The 22,005-nt window shown below is 41.3% G+C and overlaps 1 protein-coding gene across 3 annotated transcripts in view; it reads left to right on the forward strand.

Annotated features, from left to right (window-relative positions):
* zic6 (zic family member 6) overlaps window positions 1–12,835 on the forward strand; it is a 196,642-nt gene extending 183,807 nt beyond the window's left edge. For 2 of the 3 annotated variants that reach the window (XR_009806653.1, XR_009806652.1), the window contains one exon: window positions 12,140–12,278. Coding sequence is in view for 1 of the 3 variants with exons in the window: in XM_061899554.1 (XP_061755538.1) it covers window positions 1,431–2,253; window positions 12,140–12,651 (1,335 nt within the window). In the remaining 2 variants the exon portion in view is untranslated. Of the gene's footprint in view, window positions 1–1,415; window positions 2,254–12,139 lie in introns of those variants that run through there. The other variant, XM_061899554.1, reaches the window with a different exon arrangement.
* Window positions 12,836–22,005: the final 9,170 nt, after the last annotated feature.

Consider the following 22,005-nt stretch of genomic DNA (forward strand, 5'->3'; position numbering starts at 1 on the left):
TAACATTTGTTAAACATCACATCATTATTATTTTTTATTGTTATCATAATTAGTATTATTGTTCTTATTACTTCGTCCTAATATCTGTAGATTATAATCATGCATAAGCAGGTCCATCACTTTTGTCAGATATGTGCATTCTTCTCTATTAAAATAACCAAAATGTAAAAAAAATATATATATTTATAGATAACTAAATAATACAAAATAAATACTGCATTATGGAGAAACTATTGGTCAAATAAAAAAAGATGAATTGTTTTATTCAAATATTATTTATTGACACGCATCACGTGTCTTTCATTGATCTTTGCGTACAATAAATGACCAATGAACTTGAACCTCGAGTCACGTGACCATCCCTATCCCTTCTGCGTGGGCCTTTCTTCTGATTTGTGGCCCTTATCATGTTTATTTCTGACAGTCTCTGCAGGTGACGACAACATATTGTTTTTTTTAAATATTTATGTCAACTTTCTTCAGCAGAAACAAACGGGAAAAATATTTAAAGGTGTCATTATTGTTGTTGTATTATATTCCCCTCAGTTAGTTCGTCCCTCATTTCCTAATGTTTTTTTTTTTTTTTTAAATGCAGAATATTGTAGGACTTGAGGGCCCAAACGTGTTGTTGTAACCACCGCACTTGGAACTATTTCCTCTGAGGAGAAGAAAAACAAACAAACAAACAAACAAACAAATAAATGTCTCATGTTGTAAAAAAAAATACCAAGCCTTGTCACACTTGTTGCTTCAAAAAGTGCAAGTTGGCTCCTGGCGCAACTTTTCCTGTTTTGCAAACCTGGAATTCCAATCAGAAGGTTGACAATAATTGCAGCGGACTGGCGGATTTTTTCTTTATTTGTGCAGTGGGAAGGTTTCCAAATAGTTTTGGGGTGGGAAGAAGAAAAAAAAAAAAAAAAAAAAAAAAGCAAGTTGTCTCGCAGTCATTTTCAATCAGCGGACTTTGCGCATTTTCTCCCCCCCAGTTTGTGCTCCCGGGCCGGGGTCGTCCTGGCGGGCCGAGGAGCGCCCCGAGCAATATTTTTGGAGCTTTGCTGGCACTTTCCAGAGCATTTTCTCTGCTCCATTGGAAAAAAAGGGACGTCGTGCGGCGAGCGCCTGCGCTGTGCAGCCCCCTTTCAAGAAGACCCCGGCGCCTGTCAATCACCAAACATTCCAGCCAATCCCCAAGCTCACATTGAAAAAAGCCGCCGTGCCTGCTGTGCTTTTATATTTTGCGCCGCGGCCTGTTTGCGAGGGCAATCTCGCGGCCAGCGTCGGTGCCACAAATCAGGAGGGCAACAGAATGGGACTTTTACGCGCGGCCGTGCGTCTTTGCGCAGCCGAGTCGGCGGCCAAACGTCTCACATGCAGATGATTCAAAGACATTTTGAAAGTGTGCGGGGGTTCTTCTAACCGCCAGCCCAAGCATGAGCGGCCTGCCGAGGTTCTGCCCTCTGCCGTGCGTCAGCGCCGGCGAGCCCAGCGTGGCGCTGCCACCTTTGGCCGGGGAGCACCCCGCTGGCACGCCCTTAAAACTCTGCCCCTCGCACTCTTTGCGGGACTACCCCGAGGCGAGGTCCTGCGCCTACGTGGACCACTCGCTCCCCCACTTCCCGGAGCCCTGCAGGGGCTTCATCATGCCGCCCGGCACCGAGCAGCCGGCGTCGCCGAGAAGCAACCCCCGGTACCGGGACTTTGCCGGCTACAGGGACGCCCGCACCGGGGCCTTTTTCGGCAGCTACCAAGAGCAGGCCTCCGGCAGCGAGGCCGGCCAGAGGATGCTCGGCCTGCCCGGGGACCTCCTGGCCCGGACTCACCCGTACGGGCCCGGCCTGAGTCCCAAGGGAGGCGGGCAGCAGCTCGTCACGCAGTTCCTGGGTCTCTACAAGCCGCTGGCGCACCGAGGAGGCGGCGACGCTCTCTTCCGCTGCGTCAAGACCGAGCTGGTGTGCAAGTGGACCGGCCCGGAGGGACCCGGCTGCAAGGTGCCTTGCTCCAGGGCCTTCGGCACCATGTACGAGCTCGTCAGCCACGTGACCGTGGAGCACGTCGGGGGAGGCGAGCAGGCCGTGTACGTGTGCCGGTGGGAGAGGTGCGCCCGGGACCGCAAGCCCTTCAAGGCCAAGTACAAGCTGGTCAACCACGTCCGCGTCCACACGGGGGAGAAACCCTTTCCCTGTCCTTTCCACGGCTGCCAGAAGGTCTTTGCGCGCTCCGAGAACCTGAAAATCCACAAGAGGACACACACAGGTACCCTTTTTACCTGAACACGCCGACACCTCGCCTGCCAAATAGTGAGCACTTTCATTTATCCACGTGCCAAATAGTGAGCACTTTGATTCATGAACATCGACGTGCCAAATTGTGAGCACATTTCTTCATGAACGGCAACACGCCAAATAATGAGCATGTTGATTAATAGTGAACACTTTGATTTATAAACATCAACATGCCAAATAGTGAGCACATTTCTTCATGAACGTCAACATGCCAAATAGTGAGCACTTTAATTTATGAATGTCACATGTCAAATAGTGAGCACTTTAATTTATTAATGTCATCATGCCAAATAGTGAGCACTGTAATTTATGAATGTGACATGTCAAATACTGGGCACTTTTCTTTATGAACATCAATATGCCAAATAGTGAGCACTTTTCTTTATGAATGTCAACATGCCAAATAGTGAGCACTTTTCTATACGAACTTCAACATGGGAAATAGTGAGCCCTTTTCTTTAAGAACATCAACATGCCAAATAGTGAGCACTTTTCTTTAAGAACGTCAACATGCCAAATAGTGAGCACCTTTCTTTATGAACGTCGACATGCCATATAGTGAGCACTTTTCTTGATGAACGTCAACATGCCAAATACTGAGCACTTTTCTATACGAACATTAACATGCCATATAGTGAGTACTTTTCTTTATGAACGTCAACATGCCATCCAGTGAGCAATTTTCTATATGAACGTCAACATGCCAAATAGTGAGCAGTTTTCTATACGAACGTCAACATGCCATATAGTGAGTACTTTTCTTCATGAACATCAACATGCCAAATAGTGAGCACTTTTTTTATATGAACGTCAGCGCGTTTCTATATGAATGTCAACATGCCAAATAGTGAACACTTTTCTATACGAACATTAACATGCCATATAGTGAGTACTTTTCTTTATGAACGTCAACATGCCAAAAACTGAGCACGTTTCTATATGAATGCCAACATGCCAAATAGTGAACACTTTTCTTTATGAACGTCAACATGCCAAATAGTGAGCACTATTCTTTATGAACGTCAACAGGCCAAATAGTGAGCACTTTGATTTATGAACATCAACATGCCAAATAGTGAGCACATTTCTTCATGAACTTCAACATGCCAAATAGGGAGCACTTTAATTTATGAATGTCACATGTAAAATAGTGAGCACTTTAATTTATGAATTTCAACATGCCAAATAGTGAGCACTTTAATTTATGAATGTCACATGTCAAACAGTGAGCACTTTAATTTATGAACGTTAACATGCCAAATAGTGAGCACTGTAATTTATGAATGTGACATGTCAAATACTGGGCACTTTTTTTATGAACATCAATATGCCAAATAGTGAGCACTTTTCTTTATGAATGTCAACATGCCAAATAGTGAGCACTTTTCTATACGAACTTCAACATGCGAAATAGTGAGCCCTTTTCTTTAAGAACCTCAATATGCCAAATAGTGAGCACTTTTCTTTAAGAACGTCAACATGCCAAATAGTGAGCACCTTTCTTTATGAACGTCGACATGCCATATAGTGAGCACTTTTCTTGATGAACATCAACATGCCAAATACTGAGCACTTTTCTATACGAACATTAACATGCCATATAGTGAGTACTTTTCTATATGAACGTCAACATGCCAAGTAGTGAGCAGTTTTCTATACGAACGTCAACATGCCATATAGTGAGTACTTTTCTTCATGAACGTCAACATGCCAAATAGTGAGCACTTTTTTTATATGAACGTCAGCGCGTTTCTATATGAATGTCAACATGCCAAAAACTGAGCACTTTTTTTATATGAACGTCAACATGCCAAATAGTGAACACGTTTCTATATGAATGCCAACATGCCAAATAGTGAACACTTTTCTTTATGAACGTCAACATGCCAAATAGTGAGCACTTTTCTATACAAACGTCAACATGCCATATAGTGAGCACTTTTCTTTAAGAACGTCAACATGCCAAATAGTGAGCACTTTTCTTTAAGAACGTCAACATGCCAAATATTGAGCACTTTTCTATACGAATGCCAACATGCCAAATAGTGAGCACTTCTCTATATGAACGTCAACATGCCAAATAGTGAGACGTTTTCCATAATGAACGTTAACATGCCAAATACTGAGCCCTTTTTTATATGAACGTCAACATGCCAAATAGTGAACACGTTTCTATATGAATGTCAACATGCCAAATAGTGAACACTTTTCTATATGAACAATAACATGCCATATAGTGAGTACGTTTCTTTATGAATGTCAACATGCCAAATACTGAGCACTTTTCTATACAAACGTCAACATGCCATATAGTGAGCACTTTTCTATACAAATGTCAACATGCCATATAGTGAGCACTTTTCTTTACGAACGCCAACATGCCAAATAGTGAGCACTTTTCTATATGAACGTCAACATGCCAAATAGTGAGCCATTTTCCATAATGAACGTTAACATGCCAAATAATGAGACATTTTCCGTAATGAACGTCAACATGCCAAATAGTGAGACATTTTCCTTAATGAACATCAACATGCCAAATAGTGATCACTTTTCTATATGACCGTCATCTTGCCAAATACTGAGACCAGGCCTTTTCTCGCCAAGTAGAAATTCACAATTCAACATTTTCATTTTTGCAACAGAAACATACAATCACCACTTTTGATATCAGTATTTTTTTTATGGATATTCCAGTTTTTTGCATCGCTCTGCGCACCGACACCAATCCCGTCTGCTCTCCGTGTAAATATCCCGAGTGTATAATATTCGTGTGCAGCAGGCAGGCGATGCGTGGGGCCCGCAGGACGCTGCGTGGGAGGGTGAGGGGGGGGGGGGGGGGGGGGGGGCGCTCCCACATCATGCGAGTCAAATTATGAAATAAATCCCGGGACACCGGCGAACGTGTGACGTGGCCGTCACGTGCACCCCCCCCGCCGCCCCCACCCACGCAGCCACCATCCTCGTCCTCGCAAATGTAAAACATGTCAACACACGCAGGCTTATTTTTGGAGGACGACGATCCCTTTTTTGTTTTTAAATGTTACACACTTTGATGATTTTTTTGTTCCGCCATTTCATTAATTCTAGCATCTTTTCCCTCATTAAAAGCACAGTATTTAATTGGGTTTAATTGTATTTAATTGGGTTTAAAAACACCAGTTAAGGCAGAGCAGAGTTGGGCAAATATTTGGACTCGGGGGCCACATTGAGAGAAAAAATGTGTCCTGGGGGCCAATGTGTATATGTGCATAAATGATATATACACATTTAGCTGTAAAATTACATATAAAGTATGTGTTTGGGCCCCTTTTTTCCAGCAACACTAATACTAAAAGTCACAATGTCCCATAGTTATAAAAAAGTTATGACAGACCATCTAAAAAAATTGTAATTTTATAATTTTTTACTGAATGGGACACCCAGAATGTACATGAAAATAAAGAAAGTGGGATTTACCATGAATTGATTAACATGGTCGCTGACTTAACCAAGTTGAAAAACTTATTGGGGTGTTTGTGACAGTTCGCTGGCATCGTTGTGCGGGTTCGTTCTCTCAAGTATGCAGTCGGACTTGGACACAGCGTGAACATAAGAAATTAAGATTTATTTACACTAAGGAACAGACTATAAACAGAAAACTTGCACTAGCCATAAACAGGCAAAACAAAGAGCTAGCATGGGAGCTAGAAAAACAGGAAGCACAGCGCGGAAGCTAACATGAACAAAAACAGGAAGTATAGTGTGGAAGCTAGCAAGAACAAAAAAAGTATTTTACCAGAGTTACGAATCAGCGTCGTCACCTGTTGCGTGGAACAGAAACTAGGATGTGAGGACGAGTAAACGGAAAAGGCAGGCTTAAATAAGGACAGTAATTACGGGGCAGGTGCGCGTCAAAAACAAGAGGCAGGTGACACTAATGCATGACTATGGCAACAGAACAAAACAGGAAGTGCCACCAGGAACTAAGGAAGTCGAAAACCAACAGAATACGATACAAAGACGGAACAAAAACAGAATACAAATGTAAAAAAACAGCAAAATATGAATGCAAAGTGTAACAAACACCCACAATATGATATATTATCACTTTTATGCACAACATTTGTTGTATAAATGATATATACACATTTAGCTGTAAAAATCTGCTGTATAGTGTGTGTTTGGCTCCCTTTTTTCCAGGAACACTAATACCAAAAGTCACAATGTCCCATCGAGTTCTAAAAAAGTTATGACAGACCACCCAAAAAAATAGAATTTTACAGTTTTTTACTGAATGGGACACCCAAAAAGGACATGAAAATAAAGAAAGTGGGATTTACAATATTAACTATGAACAATAAAACACTGAATATTAACAACTTATGAACATCACTCCTCTTTTACAAGGGATATGCAATATTAACTATGAACAATAAAACACTGAATATTAACAACGTATTAATGTCCCTCCTCTTTTACGTGAGATTTACAATATTAACTATGAACAATAAAACACTGAATATTAACAATATATGACATCTTTTACTTCTCAGACCAGCTCCTCCATAGTTGTGTATCTTTTACAATCAAGCAAAACACAACACAAATGTAACAAACAGCAAAATATGAATGCAAAGTGTAACAAACACCTGCAATATGATATATTATTACTTTTATGCACAACATTTGTTGTATAAATGATATATACACATTTAGCTGTAAAAATCCGCTGTACAGTGTGTGTTTGGCTCCCTTTTTTCCAGGAACACTAATACCAAAAGTCACAATGTCCCATCGAGTTCTAAAAAAGTTATGACAGACCACCCAAAAAAATAGAATTTTACAGTTTTTTACTGAATGGGACACCCAAAAAGGACATGAAAATAAAGAAAGTGGGATTTACAATATTAACTATGAACAATAAAACACTGAATATTAACAACTTATGAACATCACTCCTCTTTTACGAGGGATATGCAATATTAACTATGAACAATAAAACACTGAATATTAACAACGTATTAATGTCCCTCCTCTTTTACGTGAGATTTACAATATTAACTATGAACAATAAAACACTGAATATTAACAACATTTGACATCTTTTACTTCTCAGACCAGCTCCTCCATAGTTGTGTATCTTTTACAATCAAGCAAAACACAACACAAATGTAACAAACAGCAAAATATGAATGCAAAGTGTAACAAACACCTACAATATGATATATTATCACTTTTAGGCAGACATTTTGTTGTAAAAATTGGCTTCCGCAACTGTTCCTGACTGTGTTTTTGGGGCTGGCTGCTATGGAAACAAACCCCGCCCACTCTGCCTTGTTCCTTGTCTGAGCTGCCACTTCATTAGGTACCCTAATTACTCCTATAACACTCAAAAGTGCAGATTTCATTTTCCATAATTAAAGACTTACGCTCATTTAAAAAACAGCACAATGGCAAACACACTTTTGATTATGGAGGTCTAAAAAAATGATGGACTGAAAATGTTAAAGGCCCGCATGTGGCCCGCGGGCCCTATTTTCCCCAGACGTGAGGTCTAAACAAACATTAGATGACTGGTAGTGTAAATGTTTGCAGGAATGAACGACTTCCTCCTGCTGTGAATTCTGCAAACTCCTGACTGTCTTTTTATGGCTGCAAGGGAAGACGCTCACTCTATAAACCGAGCATGTGTTTATGATCATGGCCCATGTGTGCAAGGCAATGCAGCGCAAGTCAGGGGGTGGTGGACTCACACACACACACACACACACACACACACACACACACACTGAACATGATTCTCCCTGGCAACTGCTGGCAAACACACATTTCAACTTGACCTACATTTACGCTGAAGGACAAAGTTCCATAAAGCCCAAATAAAAATGGACGTTTTTTTTTTTTTTAGTTTGACTTCTGTCACTTTTTTTTTTCCTGCGCTTGACCGAAAAGCAGTAGGCCAGGGGTGTCCAAACTTTTTCCACTTAGGGCCGCAAGCGGGGGCCATTTTGACATTTTTCTATTTTAAAAACCAATACAATATATGCAGAGGTGGGTAGAGTAGCCAGAAGTTGTACTCAAGTAAGAGTACAGTTACTTTAGAGATGTATTACTCAAGTAAAAGTAAGGAGTAGTCACTCAAATATTTACTTGAGTAAAAGTAAAAAGTATGTTGTGAAAAAACTACTCAAGTACTGAGTAACTGATGAGTAACCTGTTTGTTTAATGATTACGGCAACAAATAATGCACTAAAACATAAAAATAGCAATGAGCAAATTCAGAGCCAGGAATATCTCTTAAGCAACTAAAACAATAATATATATCAAATAATAATACATGAAAATAAAAATAAAAATAAAGCAAATTGAGCCACAATAACTTAACAGCACCATAGGCTCAGTAGGCATTGATTGATTGATTGATTGATTGAAACTTTTATTATTAGATTGCACAGTACAGTACATATTCTGTACAATTGACCACTAAATGGTAACACCCCAATAAGTTTTTCAACGTTAATCAATTACTTAGTAAATGACCAAGTCGAGGTGATCTACCTCATATATACATACATTTATATATACAGTATATAATTTATAGTTATTCATTTTGCCGTTGTTGTTGACATGTTGAAGGTGTTTTAATGAATATACATGCATGTTTAACATATAGATTCCTATCTTTCATGAAGACAAGAATATAAGTTGTTGTATTACCTGATTCTGATGACTTGCATTGATTGGAATCAGACAGTATAGTGCTGATAATGTCCACGTTTTCAAATGGAGGAGAAAAAAAGTTCCTCTTTTCTGTCTAATACCACATGAAAGTGGTTGGTTTTTGGCATCTTATTTGTCCAGCTTCCATATTCGTTTTTATACACTTTACAAGAAGTACATTGGCGGCAAACTCCGTAGCTTGCTCGCTTGTTTGCGCTGGCTTTCGCAGACTTTTATTTTGTTAGCGCAGGCGCGATGGAGCGGCACTTTTATTGTGAAGACAGGAACTGTGCGATCAGTCTTTAGGCTTTTGACGGGAAGTACGGTTGAAATGAAAAGTGTCTTTTTTCCTTTACACTTTTGATTGATTGATTGAAACTTTTATTAGTAAATTGCACAGTGCAGTACATATTTTGTACAATTGACCACTAAATGGTAACACTCCAATAAGTTTTTCAACTTTATTAGGTCGGATTCGACGTGTGACGGTCACGTGACCGCCTGGTTTTGTTTGATTGGTCCAACGTCACAAGTGACTGCATTTGATTGGTGAAACGCAGGCATGTGATTGATCCTACTTTGAAACAAAGCGTGCATTAACAGATCGATAAAATAAAAAAAAGTAGCGAGTAGCGAGCTGATTGTAGATAAATGGAGCGGAGTAAAAGTAGCGTTTCTTCTCTATAAATATACTCAAGTAAAAGTAAAAGTATGTTGCATTAAAACTACTCATAGAAGTACAATTTATCCCAAAAATTACTCAAGTAGATGTAACGGAGTAAATATAGCGCGTTACTACCCACCTCTGAATATATGTATAAAAAATATACATTTAGGCCTCCACTCAGGCTTGATCTCAGGGACCCCAAAGGGTTTTGGTCAAAAAAATTTAAAAATGTGTCATTATTCAGTATTATTTTGTTTTATTATTATTCAAGTTTTAAATCTCCAGATCAACATTAGGTCAATCTGTCAATATAATGATTTTAAAGATTTAAGTTGTATGCTGTGTTTGTCAAAGAAAACCCTGTTTTTTGGTGAAAATAAAAACACAAAATATGCAATATTATCACCCAATATTTTTTTTAAGTGGAATATTTCCTGGATGTGTTGTTACGGCCCTGGCTCACAATGGCAAAGTATTACAGAGACTTCCAGGAATGTATTATAATGCAATAATAAATGTCATTATTATGACGCTATTTTATGTTATAATGGAATAATAAATGTCATTATTATGACTCTATTATATGTTATAATGAAAAAATAAATGTCATTATAATGACTCTATTATATGTTATAATGCAATAATAAATGTCATTATTATGACTCTATTATATGTTATAATGAAACAATAAATGTCATTATTATGACTCTATTATATGTTGTAATGAAACAATAAATGTCATTATTATGACTCTATTATATGTTATAATGCAACAATAATTGTCATTATTATGACTCTATTATATGTTATAATGCAACAATAATTGTCATTATTATGACTCTTTTATATGTTATAATGCAACAATAATTGTCATTATTATGACTCTTTTATATGTTATAATGCAACAATAAAAAGTCATTATTATGACTGTAGCATATGTTATAATGCAACAATATGTAATTATTATGACTTTATTATACATTATAATGCAACAATTTAGGTCATAATGATGACTTTATTTTAAATATTAATGTAACTGTATAGGTCATTATTTTGGCTTTATTATATATCATAATGCAACAATATATGTCATTATTATGACTTTATTACATGATACAATGCAACAATACATGTCATTATTATGACCATAATATATTATATTGCAACAATATATGCATTTATGACTTTATTATATATTATAATGCAACAATATACATCATTATTATGATTTTATCATATATTATAATGCAACAATATACATCATTATTATGATTTTGTTATATATTATAATGCAACAATATACATCATAAATATGACTTTATGTATTATAATGCAACAGTATGGTCATTATTATGACTTTATTATATATTATAATGCAACAATATAAATCATTATTATGACTTTATTTTTTATAATGCAACAATAAGGTTATTATTATGACATTATTATATATTATAATGCAACAATATACATAATTATTCTGACTATGTATTATAATGCAACAATATGGTAATTATTATGACTTTATTATATATTATAATGCAATAATATGCATAATTATTATGACTTTATTATATATTATAATGCAATAATATGCATAATTATTAAGACATTATTATATATTATAATGCAACAATATACATCATTATTCTGACTATGTATTATAATGCAACAATATGGTAATTATTATGACTTTATTCTATATTATAATGCATAATTATTATGACATTATTATATATTATAATGCAACAATATACATCATTATTCTGACTATGTATTAAAATGCAACAATATGGTAATTATTATGACTTTATTATATATTATAATGCAAAAATATACATAATTATTATGACTTTATTATATATTATGATGCAACATTATATTCTTTATTATGACTTAATTATAGATTTTGATGCAACATTATATTCATTTTTAATTTTTATTTTATATTATTTTGCAACAATATACATCTTCATTATGAGTTTATGTATTATACTTTTATGCAACAATATGGTAATTATTATGACTTTATGTATTATAATGCAACAATATACATCATTATGACTTTATTATATATTATAATGCAATAATATATGTCATTATTATGACTTTATGTAATACAATGCAACGATAATGTCAAAATTATGACATTCTTGTATATTATAATACAAAAATATACATCAATATTATGACTATGGATTATAATGCAACAATATGGTCATTACTATGACCATATTATATATTATATTGCAATAATATAAATCATTAATATGACTTTATGTATTATAATGTAACAATAAGGTCATTATTATGACAATTATATATTATAATGCACCATTATATTCTTCATTATGACTTTATTATGTATTATAATGCAACAATATACATCCTGCTTGTGACTTTATGTATGATAATGCATCAGTATGGTGATTATTAGGACTTGATGAAGGCCTAATGAAGTTGTGGGTTGTGTTCCCTCCTCCGCCAGGTGAGAAGCCCTTCAGGTGTGAGTTTGCAGGCTGCAGCCGCAGGTTCGCCAACAGCAGCGACCGCAAGAAGCACTCGCACGTGCACTCCAGCGACAAGCCCTACGTGTGCCGAGTGCCAGGCTGCCACAAGTCCTACACGCACCCCAGTTCTCTGCGCAAGCACCTCAAGCTGCACTGCAGCCGGGGGCCCAGGAGCCCACGGCCCGGGGAAACCACCTCAGAGGCCCCCGTCTGCCCCAGCCCTCTCGGGGCCCCGTCCCCGGGGAGTGTGGACGAGGCTTCCACCCCGAGGTCGCCTCTCCCGGCCGGCTTGGAGGGCGGGTCCCGGCCCCTGTTGCTACACAGAGCTGGAACCTACACCAGCAGGGCCCCGACTGCCCAGTACCACCTCGGCCAGGCGGGCCACGCCTTCCCACAGCAGAGCACCTGCAGGACTTTACCCGCAGCACCGCACTTGCAGAAGGGCTTCGTCAACGGCTGGTACACCTGTCCAGGTGGGCTGGACTCCTAGAGGGATGGCCACTTCATTAGGTACACCTGTCAAGGTGGGCTGGACTCCTAGAGGGATGGCCACTTCATTAGGTACACCTGTCAAGGTGGGCTGGACTCCTAGAGGGATGGCCACTTCATTAGGTACACCTGTCCAGGTGGGCTGGACTCCTAGAGGGATGGCCACTTCATTAGGTACACCTGTCAAGGTGGGCTGGACTCCTAGAGGGATGGCCACTTCATTAGGTACACCTGTCAAGGTGGGCTGGACTCCTAGAGGGACGGCCACTTCATTAGGTACACCTGTCAAGGTGGGCTGGACTCCTAGAGGGATGGCCACTTCATTAGGTACACCTGTCACAGTGGGGTCGACTCCTACCTGGCCACTTTATTAGGTACACCTGTCACAGGTGGGTTGAGTCCTGGCTGGCCACTTCATTAGGTACACCTGTCAAGGTGGGCTGGACTCCTAGAGGGATGGCCACTTCATTAGGTACACCTGTCCAGGTGGGCTGGACTCCTAAAGGGACGGCCACTTCATTAGGTACACCTGTCAAGGTGGGCTGGACTCCTAGAGGGATGGCCACTTCATTAGGTACACCTGTTTAAGGTGGGCCGGGCTCCTAGAGGGATGGCCACTTCATTAGGTACACCTGTCAAGGTGGGCTGGACTCCTAGAGGGATGGTCACTTCATTAGGTACACATGTCAAGGTGGGCTGGACTCCTAGTGGGATGGCCACTTCATTAGGTACACCTGTCAAGGTGGGCTGGACTCCTAGAGGGATGGCCACTTCATTAGGTACACCTGTCCAGGTGGGCTGGACTCCTAGAGGGATGGCCACTTCATTAGGTACACCTGTCCAGGTGGGCTGGACTCCTAGAGGGATGGCCACTTCATTAGGTACACCTGTCATGGTGGGCTGGACTCCTAGAGGGATGGCCACTTCATTAGGTACACCTGTGAAGGTGGGCTGGACTCCTAGAGGGATGGCCACTTCATTAGGTACACCTGTCACAGTGGGCCGGACTCCTAGAGGGATGGCCACTTCATTAGGTACACCTGTCACGGTGGGCCGGACTCCTAGAGGGATGGTCACTTAATAGGTACACCTGTCAAGGTGGGCTTGACTCCTAGAGGGATGGCCACTTCATTAGGTACACTTGTCAAGGTGGGCTGGACTCCTAGAGGGATGGCCACTTCATTAGGTACACCTGTCAAGGTGGGCTGGAGTCCTAGAGGGATGGCCACTTCATTAGGTACACCTGTCAAGGTGGGCTGGAGTCCTAAAGGGATGGCCACTTCATTAGGTACACCTGTCAAGGTGGGCTGGAGTCCTAGAGGGATGGCCACTTCATTAGGTACACCTGTCACAGTGGGGTCGACTCCTACCTGGCCACTTTATTAGGTACACATGTCACAGGTGAGTTGAGTCCTGGCTGGCCACTTCATTAGGTACACCTGTCAAGGTGGGCTGGACTCCTAGAGGGATGGCCACTTCATTAGGTACACCTGTCCAGGTGGGCTGGACTCCTAGAGGGACGGCCATTTCATTAGGTACACCTGTCAAGGTGGGCTGGACTCCTAGAGGGATGGCCACTTCATTAGGTACACCTGTCAAGGTGGGCTGGACTCCTAGAGGGATGGCCCCTTCATTAGGTACACCTGTCAAGGTGGGCTGGACTCCTAGAGGGATGGCCACTTCATTAGGTACACCTGTCACAGTGGGCCGGACTCCTAGAGGGATGGCCACTTCATTAGGTACACCTGTGAAGGTGGGCTGGACTCCTAGAGGGACGGCCACTTCATTAGGTACACCTGTCAAGGTGGGCTGGACTCCTAGAGGGATGGCCACTTCATTAGGTACACCTGTCAAGGTGGGCTGGGCTCCTGGAGGGATGGCCACTTCATTAGGTACACCTGTCACAGGTGGGCTGGACTCCTAGTGGGATGGCCACTTCATTAGGTACACCTGTCACAGGTGGGTTGAGTCCTGGCTGGCCACTTCATTAGGTACATCTGTCACAGGTGGGCTGAGTCCTGCCTGGCCACTTCATTAGGTACACCTGTCACAGGTGGATTGAATCCTGGCTGGCCACTTCATTAGGTACACCTGTCACAGTGGGCTCGACTCCTGGCTGGCCACTTCATTAGGTACATCTGTCACAGGTGGGTTGAGTCCTGGCTGGCCACTTCATTAGGTACACCTGTCACAGGTGGGTTGAGTCCTCGCTGGCCACTTCATTAGGTACACCTGTCACAGGTGGGTTGAGTCCTGGCTGGCCACTTCATTAGGTACATCTGTCACAGGTGGGCTGAGTCCTGCCTGGCCACTTCATTAGGTACACCTGTCACAGGTGGATTGAATCCTGGCTGGCCACTTCATTAGGTACACCTGTCACAGTGGGCTCGACTCCTGGCTGGCCACTTCATTAGGTACATCTGTCACAGGTGGGTTGAGTCCTGGCTGGCCACTTCATTAGGTACACCTGTCACAGGTGGGTTGAGTCCTCGCTGGCCACTTCATTAGGTACACCTGTCACAGGTGGGTTGAGTCCTGGCTGGCCACTTCATTAGGTACACCTGTCACAGTGGGGTTGACTCCTAGCTGGCCACTTCATTAGGTACACCTGTCACAGATGGGTTGAGTCCTGTCTGGCCACTTCATTAGGTACACCTGTCTCAGTGGTGTCGACTCCTGGGTGGCCACTTCATTTGGTACACCTGTCAAGGTGGGCTGGACTCCTAGAGGGACGGCCACTTCATTAGGTACACCTGTCACGGTGGGCTGGACTCCTAGAGGGATGGCCACTTCATTAGGTACACCTGTCAAGGTGGGCTGGACTCCTAGAGGGATGGCCACTTCATTAGGTACACCTGTCACAGGTGGGCTGGACTCCTAGTGGGATGGCCACTTCATTAGGTACACCTGTCACAGGTGGGTTGAGTCCTGGCTGGCCACTTCATTAGGTACACCTGTCACAGTGGGGTTGAGTCCTCGCTGGCCACTTCATTAGGTACACCTGTCACAGGTGGGCTGGACTCCTAGTGGGATGGCCACTTCATTAGGTACACCTGTCACAGGTGGGCTGGACTCCTAGTGGGATGGCCACTTCATTAGGTACACCTGTCACAGGTGGGTTGAGTCCTGGCTGGCCACTTCATTAGGTACATCTGTCACAGGTGGGCTGAGTCCTGCCTGGCCACTTCATTAGGTACACCTGTCACAGGTGGATTGAATCCTGGCTGGCCACTTCATTAGGTACACCTGTCACAGTGGGCTCGACTCCTGGCTGGCCACTTCATTAGGTACATCTGTCACAGGTGGGTTGAGTCCTGGCTGGCCACTTCATTAGGTACACCTGTCACAGGTGGGTTGAGTCCTCGCTGGCCACTTCATTAGGTACACCTGTCACAGGTGGGTTGAGTCCTGGCTGGCCACTTCATTAGGTACACCTGTCACAGTGGGGTTGAGTCCTGGCTGGCCACTTCATTAGGTACACCTGTCACAGTGGGGTTGACTCCTAGCTGGCCACTTCATTAGGTACACCTGTCACAGATGGGTTGAGTCCTGTCTGGCCACTTCATTAGGTACACCTGTCTCAGTGGGGTTGACTCCTGGCTGGCCACTTCATTAGGTACACCTGTCTCAGTGGGGTTGACTCCTGGCTGGCCACTTCATTAGGTACACCTGTCACAGTGGTGTCGACTCCTGGGTGGCCACTTCATTAGGTACACCTGTCACAGGTGGGTTGAGTCCTGGCTGGCCACTTCATTAGGTACACCTGTCACAGGTGGGTTGAGTCCTGGCTGGCCACTTCATTAGGTACACCTGTCACAGGTGGGTTGAGTCCTGGCTGGCCACTTCATTAGGTACACCTGTCACAGGTGGGATGTAAGTCCACACAGACGTCAATCAATATTTTCATGATGGTGTTATTTCCCCGCGCTGCGTTGGGTCCTGCTGGCGACTCCAGCGATCACTTTAGCGTGATGGGACCCCACAGGGTTGTGTTCCTCCACAGTTGCACTCCCACAGTGTGGACCTTGTTCCACATTGAGCGCCAGGTGGTGCGTGTGCTCTTCGAACAAGGCCTCCCTTCCGTGTCGCCACACCCACTCCCACAGTGGGTGTGGCGACAACTTTTGTTGTGCAACATTTGTTTGGAGAACGACAAATGCCTTTAATGTAAATCCCCAAAGTTGTTTTGTGTCGGCTGCTTGAATGTAATGACTTCTATCTTCTCTGACTTCTGTTCTCCATCTGAATAATCGGATTTGTACTTTGAAAAGTTCTTATTCCACTTTGTGAGTCCTTTGTTCTGCCACCTTGTTGTTGTTGTGTTGTTGTGTTGGCTGGTGTGTGCAGACCCTCATCAGTGTCAATGTACATAAGTCTGCTCTATAATGATGTATTCTATATTTGATTAAAGTTTATTCTCCTTCTTGGACTTTGTGCTGACATCCAATCTTTGCACCTGCATGCTCAACTTTGTCCTTCACTTGGTCTTTGTGCTGAATGAAGGATTTCAAGATTGAGATTTGAAAAGTAAGATTTAAAAAGTAAGATTTCAAGAGTAAGAGCGTGCATGTAAGTCTGCTATCTTCCCTCCAGTGGACACACCTGGTTGTCCTGGCAACAGCCATTCCTTAAGTAGGTACTTGCAGGTCTGCTGACGTCATCTCACACCTTTTCTCCTGCATGTGTGACTGCTGTGGAACATTCACACTAAAGTGGAATGCTTTTCCCACCAAAACGTATCTATTTATTGTGTGAATGCTCCAAAGCATTCACACAAATGTTTCTTCTTCTTCTTCTTCTTCTTTTTCTTCTTCCTCTTCTTCTTCTTCTTCTACTTCTTCTCCTTCTCCTTTTCCTTCTTCTTCTCCTCATTCTCCTTCTTCTTTTTCTTCTTCTTTTTCCCCTTCTCCTTCTTCTTCTTCTTCTTCTTCTTCTTCTTCTTCTTTTTCTACTTCTCCTTGTCCTTCTTCTTCTCCTCCTTCTCCTTCTTTTTCTTCTTCCTTTTCTCCTTCTCCTTCTTCTTCTTCTTCTTCTTTTTCTACTTCTCCTTGTCCTTCTTCTTCTCCTCCTTCTCCTTCTCCCTCTTCTTCTTTTCTCATTCTCCTTCTTCCTCTTCTTCTTTTTGTCCTTCTCCGTCTCCCTCTTCTTCTTCTTCTTCTTTTTCTACTTCTCCTTGTCCTTCTCCTCCTTCTCCTTCTCCCTCTTCTTCTTGTTCTCCTTCTTCCTCTTCTTTTTCTTTTTCTCCTTCTCCTTCTTCTTCTTTTTCTTCTTCTTCTTCTTCTTCTTCTTCTTCTTGTTCTTCTTCTTCTTTTTGTACTTCTGCTTGTCCTTCTTCTTATCCTTCATTCTCCTTCTTCCTCCTCTTCTTTTTCTCCTTCTCCTTCTTCCTCCTCTTCTTTTTCTCCTTCTTCTTCTTCTTCCTCTTCTCCTTCTTCCTCTTCTTCTTTTTCTCCTTCTCCTTCTCCTTCTTCCTCTTCTTCTTCTTTTTCTCCTTCTCTTTCTTCTCCTTCTTCTTCTCCTTCTTCTTCTTGTTCTTCTTCTTCTTGTTCTTCTTCTTCTTCTTCTTCATCTTCTTCTTGTCCTTCTTCTTGTTCTTCTTCTTCTTCTTCTTCTACTTGTCCTTCTTCTTCTCCTCCTTCTCCTTCTTTTTCTTCTTCTTTTTCTCCTTCTCCTTCTTCTTCTTCTTCTTTTTCTACTTCTCCTTGTCCTTCTTCTCCTCCTCCTTTTCCTTCTCCCTCTTCTTCTTTTTCTCCTTCTCCTTCTTCCTCTTCTTCTTGTTTTTGTCCTTCTCCTTGTCCTTCTTCTTCTTATTTTTCTACTTCTCCTTGTCCTTCTTCTTCTCCTCCTTCTCCCTCTTCTTCTTTTTCTCCTTCTCCTTCTTCCTCTTCTTCTTCTTTTTCTACTTCTCCTTCTCCTTCTTCTTCTTCTTTTTCTTTTTCTTCTTCTTCTTCTTCTTTTTCTACTTCTGCTTGTCCTTCTTCTTCTCCTTCTTGTCCTTCTTCCTCTTCTTCTTTTTCTCCTTCTCCTTCTTCCTCCTCTTTTTCTCCTTCTTCTTCTTCTTCTTCTTCTTCTTCTTCTTCTCCTTGTCCTTCTTCTTCTCCTTCTCCTTCTTCCTCTTCTTCTTTTTCTCCTTATTCCTCTTCTTCTTCTTTTTCTCCTTCTTCTTCTTGTTCTTCTTCTTCTTTATCTTCTTCTTCTTCTTGTCCTGCCTCTTCTTCTTCTTCTTCTCCTCCTTCTCCTCCTCCTCCTCTTCCTCCTCCAGATTTCGGCCCTACCCTCCACATGGTTCACCCGATTCAAAGCCCTCCAACTTTAAACTGTTCAGCCTGTCCCTTGAAAAATTCCAAAAATGTGCAGATTTCCCAGAATTCCAGTTTCTCCGGGACATTTATCCCTTTAAAAATGAAACGGCCATTGCCACATTTTTCTACTGATTCAAACCATTTCACATTTAACATATTCCACGTATCCTGGAAATTAAAAAAAAAAAAAAAGAACAATTCCAAAGAAAAAAAATTCCAGGAAATTCTAGAATTCCTGTTTTTTAAACCTTTTTTTCACCCTTTTTTTTGGCAACTACTCCTTCCATATTTTTCAACCCACTTCAACCGTTCGACCATCAAAACATTCCTTTGATTCAGGACAGAAAAAAAAGTTTTTGCTTTGAACTGGAAAAATTCCCGATTTACCAAAATTCCAGAATTCCATAATACCATTAATCAATTAAAAATGTTACTACTTCAACATTTCTCGACCGATTAAAAAAATTCCAACACCAACCATTCAGAACATTCAATTTTTTTTGCATTTTCCCAAAATGTCCCTCTTTTCCCAAATTTCCATGAAATTGCCATTGAAAAGAATTGTACATTTTTCAAAGTTCCACAAATCCCAAATTTTTAATCTAATTTAAACTGTTCCAACTTCAATTAATTCAGCCTGTTCAGGAATCACTGGCTTTCTCTTGAAACATTCCAAAAAATTGCAGAATTTCCAGAATTCCAGGTTTTCTGGCACATTTTTCCCATTCAAAATAAAATGGACATTTTTCGACTGATTCAAACCATTTCACCTTTAACATATTCCACTTATCCTGGACATTCCAACTAAAAAAAATCAAGTGAAGAAAAATTCCAAGAAGTCCCAGAATTCCAGTTTTTTCACAACTTTTTTTCACCTTTTTTGGGGGGGAAAATACTGCTACATTTTTCAACCCACTTCAACCATTACACCATCAAAACATTCCTCTTAATTAGGACAAAAAAAAAACAATCATTTGAAACCGCATGAAGGGAAGAATATTAAGAGCTATTCAGTAGGATTTAAGGTTCAAGCTATTGAATATGCTAAAAAGAACAGTAAGCAGCTATGTTTTATTAATATACCATAGCTGCATGTGTCAAATAGGAGTCATTAAATGACTCCCGCCTCCTGGTGGTAGAGGGCGCTAGTGATCCTGCTTGCGACTACTAGGCTGCAGAAGAAGTGACAACAAGCAGCAAGAGTGAGCAGCGTGTTTATTTTTTCCTCTCGCTTGCACTTTTAACATGGAGGATTACATATCTAAAATAAAACAGTTTTCTAAACTGGACTTTCAATGGAAGCAGGAGGTAATAAAGGAAGATCTCCATCGAGACAGAGAGACTTTTAAAACTGAAGAAAGATAAGGAAGACTTCTATAAACAAGTTATCGATGCTTTTGATCAGGAGGAGCTGCGCATGGACTTCATTTATAAGTAAAGGTAAGACCATAATAACATTTTTTTAATTAAATGTGCTTTTCATGATGGTATCCTTACATCACACTCAAATATTTAAGCGCAGGCCTTAATTTACTGCATGTCTTTGGTAAGTGCCGGAGTGAGAAGAGGTTTTAAAATAAATAGAGCCTAGTTGGAGATTCAAGGAAATATGGCATTTTGTACACCTCTTCAATTTAAATAATTTGACTAGAAAAGTATTTTTATTTAGGATTTCTGGAAGATTTTTTTTACTATTTTACAAAAAAAAATAGCAAAAAGCTCACAAAATATCACCATATCTGTGATTATTTGCATTTGAAGAAAGGGGCTATTACCAGCCGCCTCCCACTAAAAGAGTGTTTAGGTGACATCTCTGACATTTATGTGAAGCATTGCTAGAAGCCAGACTTTGTAGTTACGTTATGGATGTCAGCAGTTCTACATAGAATGCGTCCATCAAACAGACGACCGGTCAGAAGTGGCCCTAATTTAACGGAGCTTTCAACTATTTGCTTACAAGGAGCACAGCGTGTCAAACATATTCAGGAAGGAGAATTCACTTTCCATTCATTAAAACTACTCAAAATGGCACTTTTCTTTTCCAAAATGTACCGTACTATTATGCCTTCTGAGATTTAACTTTTGCAACATTCAGAGATTATTGACACACTTTTGGGATTTGGACTCCTTTCTTAGCTGTTGGAAAAAAAACATCATGTGATCTTAAATATCTGCATGGCACTGGTGAAGTTTTGAGCAGCAACGTAACTTGTTTTAATTGATTCAAAAAAGCAATTAATAAGTATTCATTACATGTTAGACTTTTATGAGAGGAATCTAAAAACAACATGTATTGTTCACACATATATATATATATATATATATATATATGTATATATATATATATATATATATATATATATATATATATATATAAATACATAATAATACGCTGGATCGGTTCGCAGCCGAGTGTGAAGCGACCGGAATGAGAATCAGCACCTCCAAGTCCGAGTCCATGGTTCTCGCCCGGAAAAGGGTGAAATGCCATCTCCGGGTTGGGGAGGAGACCCTGCCCCAAGTGGAGGAGTTCAAGTACCTAGGAGTCTTGTTCACGAGTGAGGGAAGAGTGGATCATGAGATCGACAGGCGGATCGGTGCGGCGTCTTCAGTAATGCGGACGTTGTACCGATCCGTTGTGGTGAAGAAGGAGCTGAGCCGGAAGGCAAAGCTCTCAATTTACCGGTCGATCTACGTTCCCATCCTCACCTATGGTCATGAGCTTTGGGTCATGACCGAAAGGATAAGATCACGGGTACAAGCGGCCGAAATGAGTTTCCTCCGCCGTGTGGCGGGGCTCTCCCTTAGAGATAGGTTGAGAAGCTCTGCCATCCGCGAGGAACTCAACGTAAAGCCGCTGCTCCTCCACATGGAGAGGAGCCAGATGAGGTTGTTCGGGCATCTGGTCAGGATGCCACCCGAACGCCTCCCTAGGGAGGTGTTTAGGGCACGTCCAACCGGTAGGAGGCCATGGGGAAGACCCAGGACACTTTGGGAAGACTATGTCTCCCGGCTGGCCTGGGAACGCCTCGGGATCCCCTGGGAAGAGCTAG

This window comes from Nerophis ophidion, linkage group LG05, assembly GCF_033978795.1.
Source record: "Nerophis ophidion isolate RoL-2023_Sa linkage group LG05, RoL_Noph_v1.0, whole genome shotgun sequence".
Lineage (NCBI taxonomy): Eukaryota > Metazoa > Chordata > Actinopteri > Syngnathiformes > Syngnathidae > Nerophis > Nerophis ophidion.